Below are 22,463 nucleotides of genomic sequence, written 5' to 3' on the forward strand. Positions count from 1 at the left end.
AAATACAACACGAAGTGAGGAGGAAATCTTTCCAAAGCAAGAGGAAATCACCACTTCAGATAGTTGTCACCGGATCAGGTGTCCCCATTAAAAGCTTTTCCCTCTATTCTCTTTTCTTGTGACTACTGTAAATTTAGCATTTCCCTAATTTTCAGTCCAAGTGGCAAAGGTGACCAAGACAAAAAGAGGGGTGAATCACCCCAGAGGAGACACACTGACAGCACCAGGTAGAGGAATAAGGAAGAGAGCACTAGTTCAGAAATGTCTGCACAGTTTAGTTATATTTGATAAAAGGCCAAACACGTCACCACTTTGGGGTACCCCTTCGACCACCAGGCACAATAGCAGCCATTTTGGCTGCTACGGCTCTTGTTATGCCACCTAATGCCAATTATAATTCTCATTTCAATCTGCAGCTGATGTGATATCCTAATTTAAAAAATTTAAATGTCCTTACATCCTTCAAACGGCAACCCAAAGGCCTTTCATGTTTGATGCTTTCCCCAGGGATCTGCAGCGAGATGCAAAATGAAATTTCAAGCATCCAAGTAGATGTTCTCCAAAGCTCAGCCAAACCTACAGGTACCCCAGTGCTGCGGCAGCTTCTCTCATTACAACACTGAGACTATTCAGGTGATTCTAAAGAAGGCGAAGTTGAAAGGATAGAAGAAGCCCTCCTACCTCCCTATGCATTGAATGGGGAGGAGGGGAGTCGAAAAGGACCAACTACAGTAGGCAGAAATTGGGGACCCCCAACACAACATTGCGATGTAGTTACACTCCTCGCCAGTTCGGTTCAGCTGCTGCACCCATTAGCTACATTATATTGCCAAACGTATTGGGACGCCCCTCCAAACCATTGGATTCAGGTGTTCCGTGAAATTTCCTTGCTACTAAATATTCCGTGGTCACCTGTTAGCGGTATTATAAGAAAGTGGAAGCAACTGGGAACAAAGAAGGTGCCACCTTCCCAAATGGATCCTCCATGATACAGAACAAACATATAACTCTACCGAGGAATGACAAGCTCCCTATGGGGGAGGGGGGACAGGATTATATGTGTGGTATCTCTCTATTGGATAACTCACTCGCTGGGTGAATTGGACATCCAAAGCTACAACAACCGACGGCAGCCTCAGTGAACTGTCAGCGATTCGCAGCTTCTATTGATATAAACAGCCTCATTCATGCTTGTACAACAAACTGAAGGCGGCTTTGCGTCTGAAATGTTCCTTTACAATAACAGGCACTTACCGTGAAATAAGAAGGCTTTGCTGCCATTGTGAGTGCCAAACACTTGCGTGACGCCGCGCGTGCTGTTGTCGAGTAGCAGTTCTGAAATGATGTCAATTTGCAGATCTGGGTCCGTTCCAAGTCCAATCACTGCAACGGCAAAAAAAAACAGGAAAAAGGGCTTTTTAGGAAAAAGACAGATCCATACGAGCGGCCTGACAGCCAGGCAACCCAAAAAAAAAAAAGAAATAAAAGAGTTAGCAGTCATTGTGATATTTCACACTTTTCTTATAACTGAAGCCCATGCCCTCCTGTCAATCAAACTCTTTTTTTTCATGCATTCATTAGCCCAAAAACTTAATACATGCAAAAGCAGCAGTTGACAGCCTGCCTTTTCTTCTCCTACACAGCGCATGAATAACTTCCCATCCCACCCATCCCTTTAGGTGTCCTATAATCTTGAGGTTGTTAAATTGGCAGGAGGTACAGATATACTAGAGATGAACATGAGTAATCGACAGACTAGGGTTACCACCTTTTCTTCAAGTAAAACCCGAACACTCTAGCAACGCGCGGACATTTATTTGGGAGAATAAGTCGCGGCTTATTCATATGTAAATATCACAGTTGAGACTATTTTCAGTGGGGGGCCAGTAGCTCCTATCTTAATTTTGGTTGCCCCTGTCTGCCTGACATCTCATGTCCGGGTTTCTGCTGCCATGAAACCCGGACACAGCATTCAAAACCTGGATTATCCGGGTGAATCCTGGACAGGTGGCAACCCTACGACAGACATTCACCTCTTGTAGTTCAGGCCCATAACCAATGTCAGATGTGTGCCCACATTTAAAGAGATACAAACCTTATAAATATTATATATACATCATACACATTTATGCCAGCCCTTGTTAACCCCACCCACAGTCAGCATTGTTCCCACCCACTTTCTGGATGGGTGTGCCCACATCACACCCACTTTATTGGTTGGTCTCTCCCCGTCTCGCCTCTAAATATGCAGGAAACAACCACTCGCTGCCTTGATCCTGGCAATCAATGTCTTTTTGAGTCACTGTGCATGTGCAGTAACTCCAATCAAGGACATGGCCCAGGACACCGCATCGTCAGGAATGAGGAACAAAATGTGGGACTGTCCTGGCAAATCGAGGACAGTTGGCATCTATGTATTTCCACAGTCCTAGAATAAAAGATGGTCTTACACCGATGACATCTCCTTGTATAGAACCAACTTTATTCAGTTCCAAAGTGTCACACGGACCTGCCTCCGGTCTGCCGCTAAAGCGTTTCATCCTTAGAGGCTTAGTCGTATTGGTATCTCTATCACCAAGTCCGTATGGGTGAAACGGGTTAGAGGCAGATTAGAGGTGGGATTGTGCGGCACATATGGAGCTGAATAAAGTTGCTTTTATACAAGGCGATGTGTGTGTGTTGGGGCATTCAGCAGACAAAAGGTAACAAATGTAAATGGGCCCTCGGTGGTTGGAATTCCATCTACTTTAAAGCTGAACTCTGGACACGAAAACTTACAAGTGAATATATTCCCCAAGAGCCACAAAAAATCCACTTTGTGTGCACCAAACGTCTTTATAAACCCAGATATCACCTTGTGGAAGTAGCAGCGACAGCATCACAGTGCCTGTTCAGAGAGCAGAGCTGTGGGAGGGACCCAGTAGGCCACACCCACTACAAAAAAATCCAGAAGGGGCGGAGACAAGACCACTCACCCTGTACAAGGAGAAAGCAGTAGTGAACGGTCTTTATTACAGGAGGGGGGCGGAGGCAAGACCAGTCACCCTGCACAAAGAGCAGCAGTGACCGGTCTTTATTATAGGAGGGGATGGAAACAAGACCAGCCACCCTGCACAAGGAGAGAGAGCAGCAGTGAGCGGTCTTTATTACAGGAAGGGGCGGAGACAAGACCAGTCACCCTGCACAAGAAGAGAGCAGCAGTGAGCGGTCTTTATTACAGGAGGGGGCGGAGGCAAGACCAGTCACCCTGCACAAAGAGCAGCAGTGACCGGTCTTTATTATAGGAGGGGATGGAAACAAGACCAGCCACCCTGCACAAGGAGAGAGAGCAACACTGACTGGTCTTTATTACAGGAAGGGGCGGAGACAAGACCAGTCACCCTACAGAAGGACAGAGAGAAGCAGTGAGCTGTCTTTATTTCAGGAGGGGACGGAGACAAGACCAGTCACCCTGCAGAAGGAGAGAGAGCAGCACTGACTGGTCTTGATTACAGGAAGGGGCGGAGACAAGACCAGTCACCCTACAGAAGGACAGAGAGAAGCAGTGAGCTGTCTTTATTTCAGGAGGGGGCGGAGATAAGACCAGTCACCCTGCACAAGGAGAGAGAGCAGCAGTGACCGGTCCTTATTAGAGAAAGGTGCGGAGACAAGACCAGTCACCCTGCACAAGGGGAGAGGGGAGCAGTGACTGGATACACACGGCTGCGGTACGAGGACACGATTTGCTGAGAGTTTTGCTTTAATAAGAAAAAAATAAATATATAAAAGAAACGTCCCCCGAGGCCCGGGCTCAGATTCAGATCTGCGACTGGCAGCATTGAGTCAAAGGCGAGCTGGAGGCAGATGTCTTCGGCACTTAGCCGCTCTTAATTACGCGAAGCTGACGGTCTAATTAGTTGCACCTGCCGTCATTACCGCTAACGCGATGCTGAGTAAGGGCAGAGGAGGCGATACATCAATGGCGGAGATTTCACTCACCAATCCATAATGAGTTCTTCCCTCCATCCATCCCCCGGACGAATCCCCCCCAGACAGCGACGGCCATTTTCCTTTTTTTTTAATTGCCTCGATTGGTTATAAAAAGAACTTTGTTAATCACCTTTCAGCCAATTTTAATTAAAATCCGCCCCTCCCCCTCCCAGCCTTTGTACATGGCGGTCTTTTGCCGTTTAACAGGGAGACTCGATGAACGGCGCGGTTAATGCCGGCGGATGTGTCAGTTAGCGCTTAGCACGTACGTTTATAATTGGCCTTTTCAACGTTCGGTAATGACTTCAGAAGATTCTTTATTTCTTTATTTTCCCCCATAAAACATTTGTGAGAAATTATTCAATTCACACGTTTGCGACAAAAATAGACCGGTAACGTTTTTCATCGGCAGAACCAGGAAGTTTGAACACTGAAGCTAAACTCCCAACAGCTAAATACACGGAGGACAGACAGATGTGATAAAAAGGTTTGTATTCCTGTTCCATCCGGTCTTGAGATTTACTCAGCTCTGCCACACGGCACAGCGCAACCCCTGCTTTGCTGATTCACCGATGCTGGCTAGACCCTACACAGCAAGGAATTGATCCCCGGTGATTTGAGTCATGTATTACTACCCATCATGTTTAACCCCTGAAGAAGAGGGAGGTCCTTCAACCCCCAAAACGCATTGGACTGTATACACTGAGTGGCTGGATTATTATGACGTTTGCAGGTAAATTAGCTATAATTTGGCGCTGTAGATGCTAGAGGGCCAGACCATTATAAATAGGGAAGCAGGTTGGTTACCACAACAGTAGAAGTGATTTGTTTATGAAGATACGGGGAAACAACGCGATGTAACAGCCTTTGAACGCGGGATGATTGTTGGCGCTCGGAGCCATGGAGCGAGTATCAGCAAAACAGCAGAATTCGTTACATGTTCAGGAGCGGCTCATTGTTAAAGTGTTTAAAGACCGGACTGTCAGCCGAAAATCTGGGTCTGAACGTGCGAATTGTGGCCGTCAGCGACTAGTCAATGTTAGGGCAGAACGGGGGAGGGGCAAGACTGGTACAAGACAACAGAAGGGCAACAGTGCCGTGTCAGATTCCTCGCATCACCTTTCATCATCTCGTGGAGTCACCAGGCGGCCCAACCAAGTACTGATGGGGGGGTCATAATAATCTGGCCAATAATCTGGCCACTCAGTGTATATTAGTGCAGTGGTTCTCATCCTGTATAACCTCAGGACCCACATTTGTCCTTGGTCATTGAGTCATGACACAAGTCGCCCTGCGATGGAATGCACAGCATTGCGGTACCGTGCATTCGGGTGCAGGCAATAGAACTGTAGGTGGGAGGTGTGTTTGGGCTGCCATTCAAATGAATGGCAACGCAACACACCTCCCACACCAGGACACATGGTCTGTCCACCCAGTCTCCCTACCTTGCAAGAACTGGAGTGGATCCTCAGCCTGCGGTCCAGTGTGGGCTGCTGTGCTGTGATGGAACTCCATCCATATGTGCATTGCTTGGACAGGTCCCTCGTGTGCGCTGTAGAGGTGCCGGGAGCCAGAATGTGACATCACTCAGGTCCAGGAACCCCTACAGGACATGCGAGGGAGCTGTAAGCAATGCTCGTATGGATGGAGCTCCCTCGTGGGACATGGCCCCATCCCATCCCACCTGAAGCTGACACTCCGGCATATTTTGAATGGCTGCTCAGCGTGAGAACTGACAGTGCTGCACTAGAAGGTGGCTGTGGAGCCCCTCACCTAGAAAAGTGGAAGGCATGTGGCAACCCACTGAACACGGGGCCGCGACCCACTTTTGGGTCACAACCCGCCAGTTGAGAACCAAGGTAATAGTGTATCTTCAATCCTGGTTTCCCTTTTCTGTGGCACATCCCACTTTTGTAGAGAGCGGCCTCACTGGAGCCATTGTGCTTTATTACGTTTCGAGCGATCTTCTGATATATATATATCCAGCGCTTCACCTGTACTTGTTCCAGAACACAACCCTGTCCAAGACAGGAGACCTGATTTTTTTCTCCCTCGCCACACCAAGCCTGTGACTGGACAGTGAAAGGAGATGCAGTATGCTGGTGATCTGCTCTCTCCTACCATCAGCATGCTCCTTACTAGCATATATGCACTGTGTCATGGATCGGGGCTCCCGTGTATGAACTGGAGTCAGGTATGTGGACCCTTTCGATTACACTGCCAGGGACACTTAGAGAAAAGGGGTCCAAGCAGTGTAGGTTGGCGACTCACAGAGCTTGAGTCCAAGCAGGGGAACTGAATGAGGCAGTGGAAGACAGCTAAAGCTGGAAGTTCAAGTACAAGGCAGGGTGCTGCAATGCTGAGTTGGTGGCATGGGGTCCCCCAGGATGTGGAATTTGAGGGCCAGCCTGTGTTCACCAGAGCTCCTGATGGTGGAGATGGGCTTGGCTGCGTGCTGACCCCAATTAACAATCCCTAGGTTCACCCCACTCACCTAACAGGTACAGGGTACGTATCAAAGGTTAAAGACAGGCTGAAGACTCAGACATTCCGGGACAAAGCGAAGCACAGGGCAAACTGTAGGCAGGGATATGTTAGGACAAAGCAAAGCACAGGGCAGACTGTAGACAGGGATATGTAAGGACAAAGCGAAGCACAGGGCAGACTGTAGACAGGGATATCCAAGGACAAAGTGAAGCACAGGGCAGACTATAGATAGGGATATCCAAGGACAAAGCGAAGCACAGGGCAGACTGTAGATAGGGATATCCAAGGACAAAGTGAAGCACAGGGCAGACTGTAGACAGGGATATCCTAGGTCACAGCGAAGCACAGGGCAGACTGTAGACAGGGATATCCAAAGGCAAAGCGAAGCACAGGGCAGACTGTAGGCAGGGATATCCAAAGACAAAGTGAAGCACAGGGCAGACTGTAGACAGGTATATCCAAGGACACAGCGAAGCACAGGGCAGACTGTAGATAGGGCTATCCAAAGGCAAAGCGAAGCACAGGGCATACTGTAGACAGGGATATCCAAGGACAAAGCGAAGCACAGGGCAGACTGTAGATAGGGATATCCAAAGACAAAGCGAAGCACAGGGCAGACTGTAGACAGGGATATCCAAGGACACAGCGAAGCACAGGGCAGACTGTAGACAGGGATATCCAAGGACAAAGCGAAGCACAGGGCAGACTGTAGATAGGGATATCTAAGGACAAAGCGAAGAACAGGACAGACGGTAGACAGGGGGTTCGAAGGACAAGCCAAAGGATCGGTACATGGGAAAACTTCCCGAAATTCAGGGTCAATCACAAACAGGGGGCTCGGCATCTAGCTCGGGAAAGCGTTGCTCGGGCAGCGTGCCGTTCGCTGTCCTGGGTTTAAACAGAGACAGGAAGAGGGAGGATCCACTAGTTCGGCCACAAGCGGACTGCACTGATAGGCGGAGAAGCTGCATAAGAAACAGCAGGAGAGGTCCGCCGATGCCTAAAGCGGCCAGACTGGTACAAGGGTGAGGTCAGGTTCAGAGCACACGTCTGGAGGACTACAAGCACCAGCACAGCCCTGCATGCCTGCAGAACCAGGGGTGAGAGGTCCGTATATACTTGTAGAACTACAAGTAACAGCTCAGCTGCAGGTCTGCAGCTAAACTGTGACCCGCTGTAGTAGAGCTGATTGACTCCTTCTGCTGCTTCTCCTGCCGCACAGGGACTGATTCAGGTACTTAGCTTGCTTGCAGTTCAAATATATATACGTTAATACAGGGGATGGGCAACATTGGCCTTCCAGCTGTGCTTTAAAGACAAATCCCAACTTGCCTCTGCCTGTGGGCAACATGCCTTTAACTGTCAGTCTTGCAATGCCTCCTGGGACTTGTAGTTCCACAACAGCTGGAGGGCTGCAGTTGCCCGCTACTGCTTTAATGATATATTCATCAATAATACATTTTACGATATACTGTATTAATGAATACGATCCCGGCTACCAGACCGCATTACAGGTTTCTTTTTTAGGCCTCATTCAAACCGGGGCGGATGCGTTTCAGCACGAATGTTAAAAGGGCCATTTTGGCCGCTTTTAAATCGCGTTTCAGCGTTGAAACACAATTTTTAAAAGACAAGCGCGTTCCCATTGAAAACTATATGGGATCTGCTCCGATCAGCGCGACATAAATAGCTGAGGCACGATCGCATGAACGGTCCCCATATGAATGTATGGCATCGTTCATGTGGGCGGTTTAGCGCTGACAAATCCACGCGAATGAAACAGATTGGCCATCAACAGTGCGTTCTATATATAAAAGGCAACAAAGATTCACCCGCTTCAATAAATTTCACATTTTCAATATAAAATGTATCTACATATTTGCATATTGTTGTCGTTTTTATTTTTCCTATTTGCGCACCAACAATCAGGGCCGGATTTCCCACTAGGCCAACCAAGACCCGGCCTTGGGGCAGCAGGGAGTAGAGGGGCAGCAGGGTTGTCGAATTCCTATCTCCCGATGCCCGGGACATGCAGTTCCGGGTGCTGGGTGGGTAGTAGTTTCCTACATTTAGCCCTGGTTTGGGCAAGCAGAGCTAAATGTACAGCGGGGAAGCCGCCGCTTGTTTTGTAGAAGTGATCCCGGCAATGTCGCCAAGATCACTTGTATGCAGCCTGCAAGTCTGCCATTCTCCAGGGGTGGGGGGGGGCGCATTGAGGAACCTGGCCTTGGGGCTGCAGAGAGAGTAAATCCCGCCCTGCCAACAACACGATGATACCAATATTTTATATACAAACTTTCTAATCTCTCTTTCCCATTATTTCCTTATTTGCATTTTTCCTTCACGGCATGGACCCAACCACTAAATCCTTTTGTGCCCCAAAGTGTACTCAGCATGCCACATAGAGGCTCCATCGGGGATTTTGGGTACACTTTGGGGCACAAAAGGATTTAGTGGTTGGGTCCATGCCGTGAAGGAAAAATGCAAATAAGGAAATAATGGGAAAGAGAGATTAGAAAGTTCATATGTAGGAGGAATTGTGGTGTTGTTGGTGTGCAAATAGGAAAAATAAAAACAACAATATGCAAATACGTAGATACATTTGTTTATTAGGTATACACTGAGTGGCCGGATTATTATATACACCGAGTGGGCAGATTATTATATACACTGAGTGGCCGGATTATTATATACACACGTCTTTTGTATATCGGATATACCCCAATGAGCCATAACATTGTGACCACTGAGAGGTCATTGCCTGCTTGTTGACCATGTTTTGTCATCATTGCCCATGTATTGGCATGATTGCCAGTCTGTTCCCCAGAGATTGCAACAATCGCCAGTGCATTGCAGAAGTATTATCACAGCTTGGTGCTAGGGTGCTGTGCGTTTTGTTGACCATATTATAATTGAATCCCCATCAGGCCCGTCACTATTAAAAGGAGAACTATGAGGGGGGGAGGGGGGTGCTTTTCACTCACCTCATAGTTCTAGCCGACCTGTGACAATGAGACTGTCACAGGTCGGCTCAGTAGATCGGGAGGTGAGCGAACACATACCGGCGAGGCGTCTCAGTATACCGCGAGCTGTAGCTCCCTATATACTGAGCTTAGGGTGACGGGAGGACGCTAGTTTGTGTCCTCCCGTTACCCTAAGGAGAACTATTGGGAAAAGCCCTGACCCCATAGTTCTCCTTTAAACCAAACCCCTACAAATTCGGATATTGCCCACAACATCAATTTTCAATGGCACGCTACGCACGCAGCTTGCCACTATCCTCCCTCCCCAAGCAGAATCTCACGCTCATGGGGTTACAGAGGTTCCCAGATATTGCGATCATAAATACTTAATTACGCTGATCTCATCAACATGGCCAATACTCCTGTAATAGGTACAGCGATATTTTCCTGTTATGAGCACCGGCCGTGCTGCATGCTCGCGCTCTCTCTCTCTCTCTCTCACCCCGAGGCTGCTGGGAAAGATTAGTCAATAACCACCAAAAATCCTCTGCTTGGCATGCAATAAAAAAAAATGCACATTATCACCGGTCATTTATAATGAAATGATATATAAACCCAGCACGGGCCTTAATGGATACCATAAAATGACAGGCGCGAAGATGTGCCGGGGATCCGGAATGAATTCTCCAATAACATGACATTAAAATAAAACTCGGCTGGAGCTCCGAGGCAGATTAATCCTTCAGGATCTCCGAGGAATAATTAGACCTGAATGGGGTGAAGAGCTTCTTAAAAAGGACATTCAGGATACAGGAGGAGCTTAGAGAGAAGGTCAGGTCACTGGCGGCCGTACGAGAGCTTGTTAATCCTATAATGGGACTTATCGCCCGGGCTGAGGATGGAGAAGTATGGAAGCTGCCACTGCTACTCTGTTTAATTAAAGGTGCAGGCTGGAATACAGGAAGATGGGCAGGCAGAGCCGTCTTTAAAAGGAGAACTATGGGGTCAGTGTTTTTCCCAATAGTTCTCCTTAGGGTAACGGGAGGACACAAACTAGCGTCCTCCCGTTACCCTAAGCTCAGTATATAGGGAGCTACAGCTCGCGGTATACTGAGACGCGTCAGCCGGAGCGGATCCCGACCTGGACGTCGGGATCTGCCCAGCTGCGTGAGTGACAGCTGGCTCTGCCTATCTAGAGGCAGAGCCAGCTGTACCCGCCCCCTCCCCTGTCCGTTCTGCCACTCAGCGCTGGCAGATCGGAGAGGGGAATCCAGCCCCTCCCCCTGTCACGGCAGAGAGCCGTGACAGGATCGAGAGGTGAGCGAACGCCGGTATGTGTTGGCTCACCTCCCGATCTACTGAGCCGACCTGTGACAGTCTCATTGTCACAGGTCGGCTAGAACTATGAGGTGAGTGGAAATCACTCATCTCATAGGTCTCCTTTAACATTGATTGGACCCTGGACAAACATTCTCTTGGCCCCCCATGCAATTTTGCTTTTTTTACCAGAGAGATAGATATCTACAGAGCTGATAGGAGGAGATATCAGAGGGTTGTGAGATCTGACCCCACGTGAGATGTCACGCAGTCATGCTACGCAGCGTATGGCAGGGGAGAACAACACTATGTGATGCAGATTGCATGGTAAACAGAACGGTGCTGCGTGTGTATCTTTTGAAGGCTCGAGGGGCAGCTGCTTTGGGCCCCTACAACAATGACTGCCCCTTTGCCCCCTTTTCCCCGTGTTAAAGATGGCCCTGTGGGCGGGAATACTCCGAGGTGGACAGGAGCAGAGCTGGGAAGTCACTGTTGGGAGTATTCAAGGCATTTCAGAAGCCAGCGACTGACTCCGCACAGCAGGTTTCATCTATACTTTATATATTACTATTGGGAAGACTGTCTGTCTTTTCCCCTTTTTAACCCCAGGTGTTATATTTACACTGGGATCTTTCATAAATTACCCCCCAAAAAAACTTTGATTGTCTAGCGGCGTTTCTAAGGAACTTTCTCCAATAGTGAGCTGTCTCTAGCCAAGTTCCTGGCTCTGATCCCTTCCTCCTGAGTGCCCATTAATATTTCCACATCAGATATACGATTTTCAGCACATTAGTGTGTGCTGGACGGCTGCTTTTAAGGCAACGCACTTTAAAAAATGTAAATGGACGGTCTCCTGTTATTTTGTAATGCACGCACGGCGCAAACTGTTGGGGCAAAATAAATCCTGTATAATAATAATAATAATAATAATAATATTATACTTCTCGGCCACATTACTAAAATATGGGGAAGAACCAGTTGCTTTAAGAATAGCTGGAACACCAGCAAGACCTCACTCTGTTGACCTGATTTACTGCAGGAATATATTCAAGCGGAACACAATTATTTTTCCTTCTCCCCCTCTGCGAACAGCGGGCGACGTGGGAAATCTATATTATGTATTCAACATATACTAAATGACTCTGTGGGGAGACTGTTCCCCATTCGCCGGCAGTATCTGGAGCATCACTGAGTTTCCATGTATGTAACCGCTTTGAGCGACCCAACCTAGATTTCAGGGGAGGAAATTGATGGCATAGACGCGGTGCCGGGGACAGGCACATCAAACAACGTCTTAGAAGGGGGCGCTTTTTAGGGAAAGTGGGTGCCATGAGAAGACATACGCTTTAATTTATATGCAGCAAAACTAGACCAGGTTTCTAGGGCAAAAGATAAGTGGTCATAATAATCCGGCCACTCAGTGTATATATATATATTAAAGTGATATTAAACCCTTGTTTGTTTGGTTTTTAATTCCGCACAGTAGATCCATTTTTACTTGACGAGATTTGTTTTTTGTTTTAAAATTGCCCCATGTTATTTATTTTTTACAAGTTTGATACTGCTGCCCTCCACTCCTATTTATGGGTGTCTCCTATGCCTAGCAGGTTGCAAAGGAGACACCCAGGCATGCACGCTCCTGGTCAGGAACGGAGCCGAGTGGTGTGTGTCCACTGACACAAGCTACACCCCTACTCTCGCTTCCTCCCTCTTCATAGTATATTGACAGACAGCTGCAGTAGCATATAGCTGTCCTGTACTCTGTGCCTCTCGGGATGCCTCCTCTACAACCCTGCACTGATCAAATCATCATCATCATGTCATATCAGCCCAGCCAACCAAGGCAACTGAAGATTCATGATCCTGGAAGAAGATGGTGAAACAAAATGGAAGGACCGTGACAAAGTGCTGAGGGAGGTAGATAGGGCCACTTTAGAGGTAAGAGTAGCAAAACGTGCAAATGTGCAAATACATCATGACAAAATCTTCTAGGGCAGTGGTTCTCAACCTGTCTAACCTCAAGACCCACATTTGTCGTCGGTCATTAAGTCGCGACCCACGTTGCACTGCAATGGAACACACGGCAGTGTGGGCTGCTGTGCTGTAATGGAGCTCCATCCATACGTACATTGCTTGTACAGCTCCCATGCGCGCTCTATAGAGGTGCCGGGAGCCAGAATGTGATGTCACTCCGGTCCAGGCACCGCTACAGGACATGCAAGGGAGCTATAAGCAATGCATGTATGGATGGAGCTCCCTGGCAGCCATACCACCATTGCACCCCACCTCAAGCTGACACTCAGTGCCAGGCAGCATATTCTGAATGGCTGCTCAGTGCGAGAACTGATATTGCTGCACTAGGAGGCTGAGAAGCCTCTCGCCAAGAAAAGTGGAAGGCATGCGGCGACCCACTGAACACGGGGTCGCGACCCACTTTTGGGTCACGACCCACCAGTTGAGAACCAAGGGTCTAGGGGACCTGAAAAGTTCTTGTTACTTTATGTGAGCTACAAGTATATTCATTTTTAGCAGGAGTTCCTGATGACCTGAAAATGTTCCTCTTCCCTTAATCTCCATGTTCCTTGGGGGTAAAGAGGTTGGGAAAGGCAGTTAGAATGATGACAATATGGATAATGTAATCTATGCAACAAAACATCCTCCAACATTCCTAATCCCTACTACCCAAGCTGCATCCCAGGGGGGACCCTCAGGGTCCATGCACTCACAGAGGCCGGTAAAGGAGAATTATTCTTTAGACTGGGTTCTAGTAGCTCAATGCTTTGGTTTATTCCTAGTCACACGATCTTCCTTTTTTCTGTGCTGTCCAAATCCCATTCTTCTTCTTATGTTCTTTCCCTCTGAATCTTTGGATTGGATCTTGCCGAGAGAAATATTAAATGTGGGACAAGTAAAGTAGGGTATATACAATTAGATTTTCGCATGAACGTTCGTATGAAAAATCCCATCGGAACGTTCAATACTGGCATCAGAAACTTGCCGATTGTCGCTCAAAATTTAATTTACTTTTCGTTTTTATTTAACATTCGATTTTTGGAATGAATGGAGTTTCTGAACGAAAAACCACATTCACTGTTAGAATTTTGTTCAATTCTCCAACATGCTCCTTCTAATTTGTTCATCACTGTGGTCGAAAATCGATCATTGATTTGACCCCATAAACGATTAGAAAGTCAAACGAACATTCCGAATTCGATTACGTTAGTACGAAATTCTAACCGTGGATACTTAACTGTAAGGTGATATAGGGAGCACGAATATGGAAGCATTGATTAGTAAGCTTGTTGTAATAGAAGTGATCTTTAGCGGTCTCCTGTGAATGTGACTCCAGTCTATGACTGTCTCCTAAATCATATCACCAGCCTCCAGCAACAGCTATAGCATGTCCGCATTCTCTAACCATCTCGTGTAGCATGCCTATAGTCCTTGACCATCTCCTGTAGAATCCCCATAGCCCTTGACCATCTCCTGTAGAATCCCCATAGCCCTTGACCATCTCCTGTAGAATCCCCATAGCCCTTGACCATCTCCTGTAGAATGACCGTAGCCCTTGACCTGCTCCTGTAGAATGCCCATAGTCTTTGAACTTCTTCTGTAGAATGCCCGTAGTCCTTGACCATCTCCTGTAGAATGCCCGTAGTCCTTGTCCATCTCCTGTAGAATGCCCATAGTCCTTGTCCATCTCCTGTAGAATGCCCATAGTCCTTGACCATCTCCTGTAGAATGCCCATAGTCAATTTGTTTTTTGTTTTAAAATTGCCCCATGTTATTTATTTTTTACAAGTTTGATACTGCTGCCCTCCACTCCTATTTATGGGTGTCTCCTATGCCTAGCAGGTTGCAAAGGAGACACCCAGGCATGCACGCTCCTGGTCAGGAACGGAGCCGAGTGGTGTGTGTCCACTGACACAAGCTACACCCCTACTCTCGCTTCCTCCCTCTTCATAGTATATTGACAGACAGCTGCAGTAGCATATAGCTGTCCTGTACTCTGTGCCTCTCGGGATGCCTCCTCTACAACCCTGCACTGATCAAATCATCATCATCATGTCATATCAGCCCAGCCAACCAAGGCAACTGAAGATTCATGATCCTGGAAGAAGATGGTGAAACAAAATGGAAGGACCGTGACAAAGTGCTGAGGGAGGTAGATAGGGCCACTTTAGAGGTAAGAGTAGCAAAACGTGCAAATGTGCAAATACATCATGACAAAATCTTCTAGGGCAGTGGTTCTCAACCTGTCTAACCTCAAGACCCACATTTGTCGTCGGTCATTAAGTCGCGACCCACGTTGCACTGCAATGGAACACACGGCAGTGTGGGCTGCTGTGCTGTAATGGAGCTCCATCCATACGTACATTGCTTGTACAGCTCCCATGCGCGCTCTATAGAGGTGCCGGGAGCCAGAATGTGATGTCACTCCGGTCCAGGCACCGCTACAGGACATGCAAGGGAGCTATAAGCAATGCATGTATGGATGGAGCTCCCTGGCAGCCATACCACCATTGCACCCCACCTCAAGCTGACACTCAGTGCCAGGCAGCATATTCTGAATGGCTGCTCAGTGCGAGAACTGATATTGCTGCACTAGGAGGCTGAGAAGCCTCTCGCCAAGAAAAGTGGAAGGCATGCGGCGACCCACTGAACACGGGGTCGCGACCCACTTTTGGGTCACGACCCACCAGTTGAGAACCAAGGGTCTAGGGGACCTGAAAAGTTCTTGTTACTTTATGTGAGCTACAAGTATATTCATTTTTAGCAGGAGTTCCTGATGACCTGAAAATGTTCCTCTTCCCTTAATCTCCATGTTCCTTGGGGGTAAAGAGGTTGGGAAAGGCAGTTAGAATGATGACAATATGGATAATGTAATCTATGCAACAAAACATCCTCCAACATTCCTAATCCCTACTACCCAAGCTGCATCCCAGGGGGGACCCTCAGGGTCCATGCACTCACAGAGGCCGGTAAAGGAGAATTATTCTTTAGACTGGGTTCTAGTAGCTCAATGCTTTGGTTTATTCCTAGTCACACGATCTTCCTTTTTTCTGTGCTGTCCAAATCCCATTCTTCTTCTTATGTTCTTTCCCTCTGAATCTTTGGATTGGATCTTGCCGAGAGAAATATTAAATGTGGGACAAGTAAAGTAGGGTATATACAATTAGATTTTCGCATGAACGTTCGTATGAAAAATCCCATCGGAACGTTCAATACTGGCATCAGAAACTTGCCGATTGTCGCTCAAAATTTAATTTACTTTTCGTTTTTATTTAACATTCGATTTTTGGAATGAATGGAGTTTCTGAACGAAAAACCACATTCACTGTTAGAATTTTGTTCAATTCTCCAACATGCTCCTTCTAATTTGTTCATCACTGTGGTCGAAAATCGATCATTGATTTGACCCCATAAACGATTAGAAAGTCAAACGAACATTCCGAATTCGATTACGTTAGTACGAAATTCTAACCGTGGATACTTAACTGTAAGGTGATATAGGGAGCACGAATATGGAAGCATTGATTAGTAAGCTTGTTGTAATAGAAGTGATCTTTAGCGGTCTCCTGTGAATGTGACTCCAGTCTATGACTGTCTCCTAAATCATATCACCAGCCTCCAGCAACAGCTATAGCATGTCCGCATTCTCTAACCATCTCGTGTAGCATGCCTATAGTCCTTGACCATCTCCTGTAGAATCCCCATAGCCCTTGACCATCTCCTGTAGAATCCCCATAGCCCTTGACCATCTCCTGTAGAATGACCGTAGCCCTTGACCTGCTCCTGTAGAATGCCCATAGTCTTTGAACTTCTTCTGTAGAATGCCCGTAGTCCTTGACCATCTCCTGTAGAATGCCCGTAGTCCTTGTCCATCTCCTGTAGAATGCCCATAGTCCTTGTCCATCTCCTGTAGAATGCCCATAGTCCTTGACCATCTCCTGTAGAATGCCCATAGTCCTTGACCATCTCCTGTAGAATCCCCATAGCCCTTGACCATCTCCTGTAGAATGACCGTAGCCCTTGACCTGCTCCTGTAGAATGCCCATAGCCTTTGAACTTCTTCTGTAGAATGCCCGTAGTCCTTGACCATCTCCTGTAGAATGCCCATAGTCCTTGTCCATCTCCTGTAGAATGCCCATAGTCCTTGACCATCTCCTGTAGAATGCCCATAGTCTTTGACCATCTCCTGTAGAATGCCCGTAGTCCTTAATTGTATCCTGTAGTATGCGTGTAGACCTTGACCATATCCTGTAACATGCCCATAGTCCTTAATCATCTCCTACAGAATGCCCTTTGTCCTTGCCCATCTCCTATAGAATGCCCATAGTCTTTGACCATCACTTGTAAAATGCCATAGTCCTTGACCATCCCCTGTAAAATGCCATAGTCCTTGACCATCACCTGTAAAATGCCATAGTCCTTGACCATCACCTGTAAAATGCCATAGTCCTTGACCATCACCTGTGAAATGCCCATAGTCCTTGACCATTTCCTGTAGAATGCCATAGTCCTTCACCATCTCCTGTAGCATGCCCATAGTCCTTGATCATCTTCTGTAGAATGCCCGTAGTCCTTAACCATCTCTTGTAGAATGCCCGTAGTTCTTGATCAACGCCTGTTGCACGTCTGCATTCACTGACCGTTTTCTTTAGCATTACATTCACTGATTATTACGTAGAGCCCTTTAGCAATATCAAGGGCTGCACATGAGGTTCTCTATATGAAGAAATTAGACTGGAATCCCAGGCCAAACACTACCTTAGCAGCCAATTTCCAGGTTACAATTGACCTGACAGCAGTGCCACGGAGGTGTTAGCGGGTGAAAACTATGCCTTTCCGTGGCCTGTAATGGCACAACAACCGTGATCCAGCCTACAATACATGCTGTGCTGTAAAGGTAAAGCCGTATTTACATGCATTTTTTCATCAACAAAAGGAAATAGAAACGCAACCTTCGCCCACTCGAAGCATTACAATGCCCTGATCCTCAGCAGTGTCATAGCTGAGGTGGGAAGGCTCCTATGTAATCAGATTTCAACAAATAAGTGCAATTTCTGCGTTCCACCAGAGCTCCACTAAGCAGACCTGTTCATTTTCCCCAAGCAGAGGGAGTAATTATCTAAGTGAAGGATATTGTTAAGCACTTTACATGGAGTAGAGATCTACCAAACAATAATTACACATTCCTGGAGTGTCTTCAAGTAATTGTTTCATGTGGGGAAAACAGGGTCTCCCTCAACTAGGACTGGAGGAGTGATACAAGCCTGCAATACAACATTGACAATGGAAAAGGGGGTCGACTACTGCTTTGGCTGTGACAGAAGAGGAAGACTTAACCTTTTAAAGAGAACCTGTCGTTGGACCAATAACTGCAACACAACTCTTCTATTATAGATTATATGAGCATTTAGCATATTTTATGCATGTTACTTATCTGTAAAAGCCTCCCTTGTGTCGTCATCCGAAAGCCCTTAGGCTGCTGCTGGGTGCCACCATCTTGGATGTGATGTTAGCAGCCCCAGCAAACTCAGAGCTGTCAGTCAAGTGATAGTCTATATCACTCAAGTGATAGTCTATAGCAGGGGTAGGCAAACTCTGGGCCTCCAGCTGTGGTGAAGCTACAAATCCTGAGACCCTGCAGACCCACCATAGAGAGTCTATGGTGGGCTCTGCAGGGTCACTCTCAGGTGGGCTGTTTGGGATATCAAGTGGGCTCTGCAAGGGGCATAACTAGAAATCACAGGGCCCCATACAAAATGTTGCTATGTGGCCCTGTGATTTCTAATTACGCCCCTGATGAGAAGCATCGACGACCTCCCAAAACTGCTTTCTGGACAGTGTACAGGTGGCAGGTCCTCATGCTGCTCCAAGTTGCAGACTTTCATCGTGCCGGCTCCTGATATGGAGGGGGGGAAGAAAAAAAATAGACGCCGTCCGCCGTCATCATCTAAAACTTGAAATTTGTCTGGATTGCAATAAAAGGCCGTCTTTTCCCGCTCGGTTGGAAGCCGGGTTGGCGCGTTTCCACGTCTGCCGTTCAATTTTCTATCGCTAAAGGGCAACAGAATCTGAGGGAGAATCTCACATTATGTTCCATTTACAGGCAGCACATTAAACCTGTCCGGGCCGCCGGAATAATCTATTTTCTGTTTTCTCTCCGAAAAGGTGAAATAAATATTATGCGGCTGTTGAATGGAGGACGGATCCGGCGTTTGGTGGGCGATGCCAACGGAGAGCCCAGGCGGCTCAGGAGGTCTCTGCTGGAGGAACGAGATCGGCTTTACGGACTGGAAAGAATATCAAAAACTTCTCCCCTGTCGCTTGTTTGCTGTTATTTTTCCAGCTACTGTAAAGAGAACCCGTCAGCCAACACAAATTGTAGGTTACACACAAAAAAATTCAACTATTCCAAATGCTGACTTGCAGTTTTTATAACTTCCATAAATGATTTTTTTAGTCACTTGCAATGGACACTCAAACTTGCTACTAATTTGGCTACTCCAGGAAGAGTCAATGCCTTAGCACAGCTCCCTCCCTCCTTTACATCATAACCCTCTACTCTTCTGGGGGAAGAGTAGAGGGTTATGCTCCACCCCTCCCTTCACTTCCCTGCATAACCTTTAATGTAGCTGCCAGGGAACGAGCAATGGGGAATATTATAGAGTCAACCAGGTTTCCTTCAGAAGATACTAGGGATTCCTTTGGAAGATAACGGGGGTTCCTTCACAGGATACTAGGGGGTACCTTCTGAGCATTGTAGGTTTGCTTCAGAGAAGACTAGGGGTTCCTTTAGGGGAGACCAGGGGATCATTCAGGGGAGACCAAGGGTTCCTTCAGGGGAGACCAGGGGTTCATACAGGGGAGACCAGGGGTTCATACAGGGGAGACCAGGAGTTCCTTCAGGGGAGACCAGGGGTTCCTTCAGGGGAGACCAGGGGTTCCTTCAGGGGAGACCAGGGGTTCCTTCAGGGGAGACCAGGGGTTCCATATGAACATACTAGGGGTTGCTTCAGAGGAAATTAGGGAGTTCTTCATAGGATACTAGTGGTGCCCTCAGAGGATGCGAGGAGTTCCCTCTGAAGATACAAATTATATTAGGTGTTCCTTCTGAGCATACTAACAGTTCCTTCACAGGATAGTAAGGGTTTCTTCTCAGCATACTAGGGATTCCTTCCGAGGATACTAGGGGTGGTCTCAGAGGATATAAGAAATTCCCTCCGAGAATGCAAGGGGTTCCTTCTAAGGACATGAGGGTTTTTTTCTGAGGATATGAGGGGTTTCTTCTGAGGATATTAGGGGTTTCTTCTGAGCATACTAAGGGTTCCTTTTGAGGATACTAGAGGTTCCTGCAGCAGGGTGGCTGATCTTGGATGTGTTCACAAATGTCTGACACAGAACTGCACAGGCCACAGGATTTACATCACTGTGTCATCTGAGCCGGCATCTCATTCCAGAACGTAGATGGTGACCCTGGATGCTAGATGGCTCCATCCTTCTGGAGAGGAAAGCAGATGAAGTCATGGTCAGGGTGAGTCCTGCGATCTCCGTGAGAGGTAACAAACACCCAGAAGGGTCACACTTAGTTACTTATAATGACATAAAATGTATATTGGATGACAGGTCCACTTTAACTGGGTAACTTAGGGAAAGGGAAGATCTGCACGCTACATGTTATCCATTTCGGTCTTCCAGCACCATGACTGCCATGGGGTGGGAGTGGCCCGGCAACTATTAATATGGCGCCCCGAGTGCTGCAATGGCACATTTAGGTTACATGAGCGCCAGTAAAAGGGGGGGAGGGTGGCAGCCTTACAGGAAACCAGCGACAGATGTGACTGGAGAGATTGGGGACTGGGAGACACAAACACGCATAATTTGACAATCATTGTGCACAGCTAAGCTGGGAGTGCGCGTCCCCAATCAGTCCTTTGTAGATGCGATAGAGAAAAAATATGACTGCTTCATTGCAACGACCCCCAATACCCGGGGATGGGGAATCTGTCCCGGGAGAGTTCTGAGACTTGTTACACTTCTACCAAGGTTACAGCCGCTGCCGTCCCTGCCATTATATCTATGTGTGCACCAAACGCCTGTACGCCCACTGGGGGAGGGGAGACTGAGGAAATGCTTCCTGCAGCCTGCAGCAGACTGATGGCATCATCTCAGCCTAGACAAAGTCACCGAATGGAGCTCGAAGGCGGCTTTTTAATGATAAAAGGTGGAGCTTTCCTGAATAACAATGCGGTAACTGTATACTGTGACGTGTCTGGAATGGTATTCACTTGTAGAGTGACAGGTCCACTTTATTGGTTTTATTCAGAAATCTTAAATGGGAAAGTTATAAAATTTAAAAACTTTCCCATACTGATAATTATGGATGCACTGATACCGGTTCTTTGGTATCGAGTACCGATATTTTTTTTCCGGTACTTGCCGATACCGGAAGTCACATTCAGGAAGCCGGGCGCCATATAATGACGTGGCGCCCGGCTTCCTGATTGGCCAGCGAGTCATTACACGCCGCCTGGCTTCCTTAAAAGGAGAACTATGGGGTCAGGGCGTTTCCCCATAGTTCTCCTTAGGGTAACGGGAGGACACAAATTAGCGTCCTCCCGTCACCCTAGGCATCTGATTGGCCGGGAAGCCGTCTCCATGCTTTCTCGTCACCTAGTGACGAGAAGCATGGGGACGGCTTCCCTGCTAAATCGGGAAGCCAGGTGGCGAATCAATAGGGAAGCCAGGTGGGACTTCCGATACTCGGTATTCGGAATTGGCGAGTACCGAAAAAAATTATCCGTACTCGTACTCGATACTGAAATACCGGTATCAGTGCATCCTTAATTATTACTCCAAAGCAAACGTTCAAGGTTTTGCAGGTGCAAACACATGCACTTGGAAGATTCACCTGCAGAGAAGGTTTGCCAAATGTCAGATTCCCTACCTAATAAATATGCCCATTGTATGTTATCAGTAGGGATGCACCGATACCGATAGTAGTGTCGGTGCCGGGCAGCGAGTCATTACACGCTGTCCGTCTTCCTGATTGGCCAGGAAGCCGGCTCCATGCTCCTTCGCCTCCATGCTCCCCCGCCTTGGCTTCCTGATTGCCTGGGAAGCCGGCTCCATGCTCCCTCGTCACAAGTGAGGAAGCATGGAGCCAGTTTACCGGCCAATCAGGAAGCCGGGCAGCATGTAATGACTCGCTGCCCGGCACCGACACTACTATCGGTATCGGTGCATCCCTACTGATAACATACAATGGGCATATTTATTAGGTAGGGAATCTGACATCCGGCAAACCTTCTCTGTAGGTGAATCTTCCAGGTGCATGTGTTTTAAATGACAGCGGTTGAATGTTTGGTGAAAGTCACATTCACCGCTTTAGAAATAAGACGTCAAATTGAAATTCTTAGCAATTACTTTTGCTTGCAGAGCTCTTTTTTTTTTTCTTATCCTTTATTTTGCTTTTCTAGCCGTCGTTCCGGGGACTCTCTCGCAAGACGTTTAATAAGACAGTTGTTAATAAATAATTAATGAACGCACGTCTCGCTTTAATATCCAGCGCACTCTTTGCCACCTGTGATCAAACAATTGCGGCTTTTAAAGGCCCCTCCTGGGACTTCCCGGCAAAATGCCTCAGTGGCCTAAACACTCAATTTATATTCATTGTGTTCTCTCCCCAGACCCCCCCCCCCCCCCCCCCCGCCCACCCCC

General features: G+C 47.5%; 1 protein-coding gene across 1 annotated transcript in view; it reads right to left on the minus strand.

The window, feature by feature from the left end:
* The window catches only part of NELL1 (neural EGFL like 1), a 326,301-nt gene that overhangs the window by 286,416 nt on the left and 17,422 nt on the right, over positions 1–22,463 (minus strand). Inside the window, exon 2 of the mRNA XM_018554737.1 lies at positions 1,255–1,383. Coding sequence (XP_018410239.1) covers positions 1,255–1,383 — 129 coding nt within the window. The remainder of the gene's footprint in view (positions 1–1,254; positions 1,384–22,463) is intronic.

The sequence above is a fragment of the Nanorana parkeri genome, unplaced genomic scaffold, assembly GCF_000935625.1.
Source record: "Nanorana parkeri isolate BGI_ZX_2015 unplaced genomic scaffold, ASM93562v1 scaffold10, whole genome shotgun sequence".
Lineage (NCBI taxonomy): Eukaryota > Metazoa > Chordata > Amphibia > Anura > Dicroglossidae > Nanorana > Nanorana parkeri.